The 12,075-nt window shown below is 37.1% G+C and overlaps 1 protein-coding gene and 1 long non-coding RNA gene across 3 annotated transcripts; both read left to right on the forward strand.

The window, feature by feature from the left end:
- The first annotated feature begins 983 nt into the window (after window positions 1-983).
- LOC307137410 (uncharacterized protein) lies at window positions 984-7,814 on the forward strand. Of its 2 annotated transcripts, none has more exons than XM_079835045.1 (4): window positions 984-1,086; window positions 4,318-4,428; window positions 4,525-4,644; window positions 4,744-7,814. In XM_079835045.1, exons 2-4 carry the CDS (start codon window positions 4,371-4,373, stop codon window positions 5,721-5,723), a joined length of 1,158 nt encoding a protein of 385 aa, XP_079691171.1. In that variant the 5' UTR covers window positions 984-1,086; window positions 4,318-4,370; the 3' UTR covers window positions 5,724-7,814. The 2 variants fall into 2 exon arrangements, with proteins under 2 accessions (XP_079691171.1, XP_079691172.1); XM_079835046.1 differs by having other exon boundaries at window positions 985-1,086; window positions 4,294-4,428.
- Window positions 7,815-8,341: 527 nt separating this feature from the next.
- On the forward strand, window positions 8,342-11,091 carry LOC307137311. Its single transcript, XR_013817901.1, has 3 exons — window positions 8,342-8,430; window positions 8,905-9,014; window positions 9,306-11,091. It is a non-coding gene; the product is annotated as an uncharacterized lncRNA (long non-coding RNA).
- Window positions 11,092-12,075: the final 984 nt, after the last annotated feature.

A 12,075-nucleotide genomic window follows, 5' to 3' on the forward strand; every position in this document is an offset into this window, starting at 1 on the left:
AGTGAAAATTAACATTTTGGTCAGATAACATTCAGATCAGATAAACAAATTATTAATAGTTTTTATATTGTAAGCCATAATGTGCCAACCAACCTCATTCGAGTCTCTTTATACATGATGTCAGGCATCATAATTTATCACAGGCATCTAAATCTCAATCTACAACTAACACTCGTATATATAAAAATATATAATTACAATAAATGAATTTTTTACTTGTAATGTACAGGCAATAACAACTGTAATTGATTTTAAACTCGGTGCAGTTAAAGGGGCTATATGCGTTTTTCTGAAATTTAAACTCGCAACTGACACCTGTGGCCAAAAAACAGAACTGCTCTAATTTTCTGCTCGCTCTCGCAGCGGTGGTGACGTCACATCCGCAGACAGCGCGGGAAAAGACGACCCGCCAGAAAATAGGAAAAATAGGATACAGGCTTATAGGTGCACCCACTGTGAGCGGACAAGGTGTCAGTATGCTCATCAGGAGATGTTTGAGTCATAAATGGTAAAATAAAAAGGCTATTGTTACGTTTATTTTGGGGAAAAAGTTGCATATAGCCCCTTTAAATGAAGCTGCAGTTAAACCCAGATTACATGTTCATGAGGAAGGATAAAATGGGATGGTGGAGGGTGTGCAATCTTTCTGCGGGGTGATGAAGATTACAGAGTGATGAAGGTGTAAAATCAGTCGTATTATACAGGGTCAGTAGAACAATTGGATGTAAATGGGGAAAATTATGAGAGAATTGTTGCATATGTATGTGTATGAATGAATGAACAGGAAAACATTTATATTATAAGAGAAATGCAAGTAATGTTCACCTTATACAATATTTTAAAGACAGGATTAGAATCTGGTAGAACAATTACAGCTATACTGACGTCCTTGAGAAATAGTGGACTGAAAAACTCTATAAAATCTTTAGTGTTACAGTCCAGCATAGTAGGTGGCGGTATGCAGCTTTCCAGAGCCATAAATCCACAGAAGAAGAATCACATAATAGAGGAAGACGACTCGACTGGTGCTCGTTCAGCCTCATCAAGAAACACATCTTGGTGAAATCTTCAGCTGGGGTCTATAGGGTGAGTTAGTTTTAATATTATAATAACATTACTCCTGTTCATTTATAATTAGCTGTTGTGTGCCTTAGCCTGGAGAGAGGCGGACTCTCGTTCGGAACTCCGAATCAACTGAACCGATTGCTTCGCGAAATGATTCACTCTTCCGGGGCCGTTCACACATCAGCAAAGAATAAATTGATTCAAAAGTTCCAGCAAAGGATAAATGGATTTCCAGCTTTTGCATTAGCTCTACTTAGTGATGTGACATTTGAGCCGAGGCATCGGATCTTGTGTCGAGCATAAATGGGCGTGCCAGATGAAAGCCTCGTTTTCGAGGCTTGTGTTGTTAGGTTTTAGTTTATTTGCACAAATATAAAATATACGCAATAAAAACAAAAGTACAATCCATATACTGTGCAGGGAGAGGCAAAAAACCCAAAGGGCTTATTTTAAAGCCTCCACCTAAACAACAACAAACAACTAAATTGTAAATATATGAATGTATATAACTGCAACATGTTAATTACAGCATGTATATTATAATAATAACGATAATAATAATGAAAATGATATACTCAAAAAACAAACCATATAGAGTGCATGAGACCTCAATAAACAAAACACACACACAAAAAAAACACAATTACAAAGCAGCAATAAAATGCTTCTTTATACATCTTTTGAAACATTTTTAGATGAGATAAACCATTCCATAATTTAATACCCCTAAATCGTATAGAATATTGACCTCTACAAGTGAGAATTTTAGGAAGATGTGACTGAACCTGAAATTGCTCTGGAATGTTACCTTAACGCGAATATATCTTATAAATAAAGACACCCATTTGAGAAATGTTAATATCACAAACAGTAAGAATCTGAAGTTTCTGAAATAGAGAAGCAGATGAAGTATATGCATTTGATCGGGTTGCAATCCTAACAAAACATTTCTGAAGGATAAAGATTTTTTGAAGAGTAATAGGAAAAGTGCTTGCCCAAACTATATTGCAATATGAAAGATACGAATAAATTAAACTATAGTAAAGAGTAAGAAGACACTCTGTAGTAACAAAATGCCTAACCCTCCTTATTATACCAGTAGATTTATGTATTTTTCTGCTTATGTAGTCAGCTTGTTCCCTCCAACTCAGATTCTCATTAACGAAAACTCCCAAGAATTTTGCAGTTGACACTTGAGGCACCTCAGTAGACTCAATTATAATTTTTGATAAATCCTTTGGGTATAATTTTTTTAACCACTAAACATAATAAAGCTAGATTTTTTTTATTTTAAGATAATTGATTTAAATTAAACTAATTAGGATAAGTGATTAGACCCTCATTTGCATTCTTAGTCAATAAATTAAAATTTGAGTGAGGGAGAACTAAGGTTGTGTCATCTGCAAACATTACAGGAGTAAGAATATTTGAAACATTTGATAAATCATTTATATAAATAGGAAATAGTAAGGGTCCAAGAATGGACCCCTGAGGAACCCCACAGAAGTCTTGCTGTACTAGAATAGCAACCCTTAAAACAAACAAACAGCGATAAAGCGATAGTTAGTTCACCCAAAAATGAAACCCTGCGGCTCGTGACGACACATTGATGTCTTAAGACATGAAACGATCGGTTTGTCTGAGAAACTAAACAGTATTTATATATTGTTTTACCTCTAATACACCACTATGTCCAACAGCCTTGAGCGCGTGATCACTTCCGGTGCGCGAGGTCTGTACACGATCTGCCGTAGTTTACCCAACCCAGATCGTGTACACCGGAAGTGATCTCCCATATTTTCCCTCTGTTAGATCCGCACGTTACAATTCAAATGTACGCATCTGTTACACAAGACATCAGTTCTGACTGGTTCTCTTCCCATATCTAACATTTTCGTCTCGTTTTTATTCTTTGTCGAAAATGACAGTAGATTTTTTTTCATTTTTTTTTGTCATTCAAAACTGTTTTTTATTTAGTTATCGTCTCATTTTTATTTGTGGTATTACCATTCTTGTTGGGGACGACAGTCTTGTAGACGACATTGGTCTGACTCCGGTCACAAAACTGGCGAGCTGACTTGTTTTCCTGTTTTATCAACAATTTCCTTGCTCGCTGCGGCACTCGTTTTCCACTTATCACTCCACGCCGGTTCTGTTTACTGAAGAATTAATCCAACACGAGACAACGATATGGCGCAACCAAAAGGAGATACAGTTACATGATTGGCTGTTAGCCTGTCACTCCCTACGTTGCTTGGTTACCAGCGAGCGAGTGCCTTTGTTCATGCAACCAAACTTGCTTCGCAACCTCTGGTTTCTTCCGATGAAGAAAAAAATAATATATATATCGAACGTTTTATCGAATGTATTTTTTATTGATATCGATTACGTGTCTATCGCAATACATATCGTTATCGTTTTGTCGCCCAGCCCTAGTAAATTCACAAAAGCAACGGCGTTCTGGATTTTTACCGGTAAGAGACCATTCACACATCAGCACCAAAATACCAGTACATTCTGTGATGTCAGTCATCGGAAATTATCTTTAAATGCTGCACCGTTGTCTTCATCCGCTTGCATGAGAAGCGCTTTAGTTTCACTATCTGTTTAATTTGAACGTGTGTTTGCTCTTAAAGGAACACAACGACTTTTTGGGACTTTAGCTTATTCACCGTATCCCCCAGAGTTGGATAAGTCCACACATGCCATTCTCATCTCCATGCGTGCCATAACTCTGTCTGACACACAAAGACTGGAGGTAAAAGGCTCCAGCTAGCTCTATTGCTCAATAAGTGACAAAATAACACCAACATTTTCCTATTTACATGTTGTGATGTGTATAGTCACATCGTGTACTAAGACCGCCGGAAAAATTAAAAGTTGTCATTTTCTAGGCCAAAATGACTACTTTTTTTTTTTGGATTACTAATTAAGTAACATCCATTACGTTACCTATGCGTTGCGTACGCATTATTGCATGATGTCCAATTTAGTGGACAAATGATCAATCAGAATTTTATCCCAATCTAAAATTTCCAATACTTGAAGGGAACAAAAGGCACTGAATCTGAGGAATGACACTACAGTTTAACTGTATGTTGTCTGTCAGCTGTGTCAGGCGAAAGTGTAAACAAGCCTCACGGCTGGGCTAAAAATGTTAAGCATCTGTTAAATGATCAGTTATACAAACAATAATGACCACACAGTTATTGACCTGTTAAAATACAGGGGAATGTTCCCATCTTCCCACAGGAGAAGCAAGCAGGAGGAATTACTTCTGGAGAAACAGACCTACTATTATAAAGATGGAGTTTAAGCAAGAACCCTGCAGTATAAAAGATGAAGAGACAGAGCAACAAATAGGTCAGTGTCTTTCCTTGATTCTTCATTAATAACTGCTATTAAACTACGGATTACTTTTATTTCAGTCTTGAATGGTCTGTGATATGTTTGTTTTAGACCTGACAGAAGTGGAGGAGAAACACCATCCGTTTCAGAAACCTCAACAAAACACTCAAAAGATGGAGTTTGAGGAAGAACCCTGCAGTATAAAAGATGAAGAGACAGAGCAACAAATAGGTTGGTGTCCAGTCTTGATTCTTCATGAATAACCGCTATTAAACTAGAGATTACTTTTATTTCAGTCCTGAATTGTCTATTGTAATATGTTTGATTTAGACCTGATGGAACAAAGTGAAGTGGAGAAGAAAAAGCATAAGCTTCAGAAACCTCGACAAAATACAAAAAGAAGAGCAGCCGAATGTTCTTGCATATGCGCTCAGTGTGGAAAGAGCTTCGCTCATAATTCAAGCTTGAAGAAACACATGAGAATCCACACTGGAGAGAAACCCTTCATATGCCATCAGTGTGGAAAGAGCTTCACATGGGAAGGTAGTCTCACAAAACATCTGCAGTTTCACTCTGGAAAAAGACCATTTGGCTGTGATCAGTGTGACAAGACATTTATTTTGGCAGAGCAACTGAAAAGACACATGAAATTCCATGCAGGTGTGAAGCCTTACGTGTGTTCTGTTTGTGGAAAGTGTTTTTCACTGCTGGACCATTTAAGACAGCATGAGCGTATTCATTCTGGTGTGAAGCCTCATGCGTGCTTTGACTGTGGGAAGAGCTTCACTTCATCCGGCGACTTAAAAACACACCAGAGAATTCACACTGGAGAGAAACCGTACAAGTGCTCTTACTGTGGACAGAGGTTCGCTCAGTCAGGAGATATGAAAGCTCATGAGAGATCTCATACTGGAGAGAAACCGTACAAGTGCTCACACTGTGGGAAGAGTTTCTCTCGGTTAGGAACTTTGAAAGACCATGAGAGAGTTCACACTGGAGAGAAGCCGCACAAGTGCTCACACTGTGGAAAGAGTTTCTCTCGGTTAGGAACTTTGAAAGACCACGAGAGAGTTCACACTGGAGAGAAACCGTACAAGTGCTCACACTGTGGACAGAGTTTCTCCTTGTCAGGAACCTTGAAAGATCATGAGAGGGTTCACACTGGAGAGAAGCCGCACCAGTGCTCTTCATGTGGGAAGAGTTTCAGACGATTATCTCATCTACGGACTCATGAGAAGAAGTATTGTCCAAAGTTAAAAGTATTGTCCCGGGAACACCCCACAAGAGCTGCAGTTTTGGAGATGCTCTGACCCAGTCGTCTAGCCCAGTGTTTCCCAACTGGGGTGCCGTCATTTGTTTTTCCAAATTTTTCAAATAATTCTCTCTTCGTAAACTTCGTTCAATGCATGCGAGTGCTGCCGTATGTTCGAAAATGACCAGTTATTTTCGCCGTCATCACCCGGGTGTAGTGCCAGAAGACGCGAATGAGAAGTCGCTGTGAGAAAATGTGTCTGTGCACTCATCCGAAAGCGCGCACACGTCTCACAGCGCAAATATTGAGTTCTCTTTCAAGTCTTGCTCTTGAACAGACAAACTCACACAAAAAGTATGTCAACATGTCCATCTTGATGAGTATTCTAGCAGACATAGTCTGTATATATGCCTTTGTTGGGGACACAGTTTTAGACCCAGAGACCAGATATGTTGAATGAAGACCAGGAGTCAAGAGTTAGATTAATTAAAGAAATTTACTGAAGAATAGTTTGCAGTTTCATCAGCAGAAGCCAGCGCCAGAGTCTCTAGTGGAATCGCAGGCCAGACTCTAACTCACAGAGAATTTTGCCCCACCAGTTATACTGGTTACAAGGACATTGATTACATCAACAATAACAGATGGCCTAAGCCTTAATTCGCTACGGAGACCTAAAAAGTCTAAACATTTGTCACACATGTATAGATATGCCGGAATGGCGTAGTTTAGTCGGGATGCTCGTCACAACATCCTATCCAGGAGGGTGAGATTGGCCTCGGACGTCGTAAAGGGCGCCTGCCTGTCGGGAGGGGGTCAGGCCCCGATCAGATAGCTCCAACAAACCTGCACACTAGGGCATCACACTCTAATTAATGTCAGGGGATTATGACCGCTTATCTAGAGAACACTCAATACCCAAACAACGACTCCGTCATAACTATCAAGAGAGGGAGCCATACATGGAGGTCAACCCAGAGCATCTGGGGAGACTAGTTTAATACTACAAAATCATCCTCAAACTAAATATATAAAGGTATGAAATCACACAGAATTACAATCATCTCTAGATTACATATGAAAGCAGAGAAAGATATATTTATTTTGATTATCCTTGATTATTCAGGTTATGGATATAATAATAAGAATAATTGAAAAGGATATGTGTATAAAAGAAGAGACAGGTATCTGACCTGCCGCTTCACCTGCTGCTTCACCTTAATATATTGACTTTATACAGTCGATAAAGACGACGCATATCCGAGCATTGGATCTTAAAGGGGCAGTAGCCTTTACTACTGTCTGTTTAATGTCAAACAACAAAAGACAAGGACATCACTCACTGCTCTTGATTGAATAGCTTTTGTAAGTTTAATAGGATTAATCTTTAATTTATACAGTCAAATATGCAATGTTATTTTACATTTGATCAATTTCTGTACCTGAAAACTAATGTTAGACGTACCCGAAAAACCTGAAAAGCTTAGTTTATTTTATTAGTATCTTTGCTCAATAGTGTTTATTTGTGCTGCTGCTTGTATTTAAATTATTGGTAACACTTTAGAATAATGATCATTAGTTAACTACATTAGTTAACATTAACTAACCATGAGCAGTACATTTGTTATTGTATTTGTTGATCTTTGTTAACGTTAGTTAATATAAATACAGCTGTTCATGGTTTGTTCATGTTAGTTCACAGTGCATTAACTAATGTTAACAAGATTTTAATAATGCATTAGTAAATGTTGAAATTGACATTAACAAAGATTAATAAACGCTTTATAAGTGCAGTTCATTATTAGTTAATGTTAACTAATGTAGTTAACTAATGACCATTATTCTAAAGTGTTACCAAATTATTTGTTCTTATTATTTTCTTTATTTTTATTTGACAGTGGTCATTTTTTCCCTGAACATAGCAAATACTGAACTGTACTGAAACCGTGAACCTAAAAGCGTGATACAAACCGAACCGTGAGCAATCTGTACCGTTATACCCCTATCGTAACGTATGCGAGGGGGAGCCACAAAATGGAGAACATTTTCAAAGGGTGCCATGACTGAAAAAAGGTTGGGAAACACTGGTCTAGCCAACTATTATGCTAAAATGTATGTAAATGGAGTGACATTGCCAATAAAAAAATATTCTAAACAATTCAAGTTTGTGACGGGTTACACTGATGGGTTACATTTGAAACATTTGATGAAACTTACAATTTTAAATGAAAATGTAATTTAATATTTTTTTTTCTTTTACAAAGATAAAGGACAAAATATGTTTGCAGGTACATATTAACAAGGTCATAGTCAGGTATGTTTAATAAAAAAAAGAGTAACAAGTATTGTTTGTGCTACTTCGTCCCAACTGATGGGGTCAAAAGTAACATATGAATGAAATTGTACTGTAGTCGTTCTACATTTAAACAAAATACCGCCTACTATTGATAGACCACACTTGTGAGTTATTGACCACAGCAAAAATATATGTGTAAAACCATTATTTATATGTTTTTATGAAAATGGTACTTTCGCTCCTGCTCTTCCCTATGAGAGAAGTGTTGCTTATTTTAGTGGTATAATGTTATATTGTGGGATAAAGGAACCCAGTCTTCTATAGACTTAATTCTCTTCTCACTCCAGCACAGCAGATGGCAGACTATATAGTTAATTCACAATACCCCAATAATCCTACAATAGAGCAAGACGACTGGTGCTCCCTCGCTCAGCCAGAGATCTTGCTGAAATCTTCAGCTTGAGTCTATAACGTGAGTTGGTTTTTACGTTTTAACAATGAATACTCATTTATAATGAACTGTTGTGTGCAATAGCGTGAAGATGATGGGAGAAACGGAGCTTTTTCCACCTAACCTATTGCTTCTCGAAATGATTCCCTCTTTCGAAGCGCTGGAAACGCCACACTCTGGCGACACCTGCTGGTCAGAACGATGTAAATGCAACGAGAACAGCCCGAACATGTGTAATGACACCGTTTACAAACCAATCGCAAATGTTTTCATGAAAGTGTAATCATTAAATATGAAGTATATGTAGCTAGGATTTGTGTTCCCATCAGGGCGGAGAGTCACTACAGTTGAATGGTGCTGTATCAGGCTAAAGTGTAAACAAGGCTAGGCTAGTATGCTAAAAAGGTTAAGCATCTGTTAAATGACCAGTTATACTTCCACCCACACAGCTATTGATCTGTTAAAATACTGGGGAATATTCCCTTCTTCCCACAGGAAGAAGGAAGCAGGAGGAATAACTTCAGGAGAAAGTGACACTATTGTAAAGATGAAATTTGAGGAAGAACCCTGCAGAATAAAAGATGAAGATACTGAGGAACAAAGAGGTCAGTGTCTACAAACTCCCATTTACAAAAGAAATTGCATTTATGGGCACACGGAAGTTGTAATGCACTTCCCCTAACTCATTTTCTATTTTCATATCTTATAAGTTTGTGTTTTTTAGCTAAATTATGGAAAATGCATCTGCAGTAGTTGCTAAGAATTGATGACACATTATAATTGCAGATATGTACATTTAGCACCTGATCAATAACCATACATTTAATTTAATAGCATTCTGAGAGAGAGATTACTTTTATTTATATCTTGAATCTAATGTAATATGTTTGTTTTAGACCTGATGGAACAAAGTGAAGTGGATGAGAAACACTATCAGTTTCAGGAACCTCAACAAAACACTCAAAGAAGAGGAGCAGCCGAATGTTCTTGCGCATGCGCTCTGTGTGGAAAGAGCTTCACATCTAAATCAAGCTTGAAGAATCACATGAGAATCCACACTGGAGAGAAACCCTTCACATGCCATCAGTGTGGAAAGAGCTTCACATGGGAAGGTAGTCTCAAAACTCATCTGCTGTTTCACTCAGGAAAAAAATCATTTGGCTGTGATCAGTGTGACAAGACATTTATTTTGGCAATGCAACTGAAAAGACACATGAAAATTCATGCAGATGTGAAGCCTCACGTGTGTTCTTTTTGTGGAAAGAGTTTTTCACTGCTCCAATATTTAAAAATTCACCTGAGTATTCATACTGGTGTGAAACCTCATGTGTGCTTGGACTGTGGGAAGAACTTTACTAGATCCAGCGACTTAAAGTCACACCAGAGAGTTCACACTGGAGAGAAACCGTACAAGTGCTCACACTGTGGAAAGAGCTTCTCTATGTCCGGAACCTTGAAAGATCATGAGCGAATTCATACTGGAGAGAAGCCGCACCTGTGCTCTTCATGTGGGAAGGGTTTCAGCCAATTATCTGGTCTACGAACTCATAAGAACAAGCATTGCCCAAGGTTAAAAGTATTGTCCCGGGAACACCCCACAAGAGCTGCAGTTTTGGAGATGCTCTGACCCAGTCGTCTAGCCAATTATTATGCTAAAATATAAATGGATTGACATTGCTAATAAAAAAAATATTCTAAACAATTCAAGTTTGTGACGGGTTACACTGACGGGTTACATTTGATGAAACTTAACATTTTAAATGAAAATGTATCTTGACAGTGACAGTAATTGTTTCTCATGTGGAAGTCCGTAAAAATACATTTGCATGCCACCGCAGTGATAAAACTCGTGCATTCGGATGGCGATTTATTCACACCGGGGAAGAGCGAGCTTTGTGATCCTATGAACCCGGGAATTATTAGGAAATTACCCAGGAATTTATAGGAAATTATTAATTATTTTAAATCTGCTGTTTAAAAGTAGGAAGATAGGATGTAATTAAAAAAAATGTGTAAATGAGCGGAAAGAAGTTAATACAGCCTCTTATTTACATGAGGTAAACGTAATGCTGCTAAATTAAGGTAGGCCTATATAATGTTAACTACTGCCATAATAACGGCCCATTTCAAATATTAACTTGTTTTTCATCTCTTTCTCTTTTGAGCAGTGATAAAAGATTATTCTTGTAAATACTTTCCAGCATTTCAGTAATAAAAGTGTAGGCTAGATCTTTAAAATGCATCCAAATTACAGCGAAGCGCAACGATACGGTGCTCTGCAGTGGTTACAAAGGACATAAACGGTGAATTTTGAATTGATCTCTTTTTGAAAACTCAGAGATGTGGATTCGGACGGGAATTAAAATACCACATGACCTTGGTGTTTGTCAAAAAACAGTAGGTAATTCGGCCTGGCATTTTTACACAGGTGATGGAAAAAGAACACTGACATTCTGGATTCGGATGTCAATAAAATCACAGATTTGCCCCTGTAAATGATGAAAATTAACTTGCTACCCCACGAGAAATAATCAACGTCTGAATAGGGCTTAAGTGAGCAAAGTTCACATTCAGATCCATCACTATAAGTAAATCATTTGATTTTTAGATTTGGCAAAAGGGGGAAATTTCAACAGAAGTCACAGAATGTGTTGTTATTAAAGGCATTAAAGTTATTCAATCAAGAGCCGTGAGTGATTGTCTTTCTTTTGTTGCTTGATAATATTAACATCAATTAATGTAGTTTTATTAATAAAACCAAATGTGTTATATAGTTAGTTATATAATATATAATATTATATTAATTCTAAAGCACTATTATAACAAGGTAAAGTTTAAATGTTATTTAAATTCAAATATATTTATTTTATTGTCATCTCACACATGGATCTGCATTCAGTTAATTAGCATCAAACTATGTGCATTCTGTAGGTTATGTAAATTGTCATTAAACAAAAGAAGAAGAGGAAGTAGAATGGCACGCTCTTTCTTAGCGACCACATATGTGCTTTGACTGTGGGAAGGCCTTTATTACATTGTGTAACTTAAAATCACACCAGAGAATTCAGAGTTTTGCCTTTTATCTACAGGTTCATAAGAAAAGGGTTTGTTGATCCATTCATAGTCTGATATTTTGGAAAATCAAATAGTGGAATTTCTTGCAGCTTAGCTTATCGTATCAATAGCCAGCCACTTATCTTGTTTATAATTTATTTTATAAACTTGTACTTATTGAGTGACTTAATAAACAAATTAATTTAAGTTTACATGTATTCAAAGGGTTTCAACATTGTATTCATTATTAATTAGGCTAACTCTGCAGTGATGAATCAATATTTTAAAATAAAAATGGAATGGATGTTTTTCAATTTACTTTATTCCAAAAAAAAGGCCTTTGGCGTGTAAATCCACACCACTGAGATCAGAAAATTGGAACAGTCTGTGGAAGTGCAGTGAATAAAATACCTGCTTTACAGCCGCCATCTTGTGGTTAAAATATAAACTAATACTAACATCATTTAAGCTTCGAACTACTTGGACTTTGACAACAATATGGTAAAAAATCAAATGAAAATCAAGTCGTTAAATAAAATTCAATGTGTGTAGTTTTGTTCCTCAGAATAAAATGCGCGAGTGTCATTGACAATAGTTTGGCAGCGCCACAGA

Source organism: Gobio gobio (genome assembly GCF_949357685.1).
Source record: "Gobio gobio genome assembly, chromosome: 14".
Taxonomy (NCBI): domain Eukaryota; kingdom Metazoa; phylum Chordata; class Actinopteri; order Cypriniformes; family Gobionidae; genus Gobio; species Gobio gobio.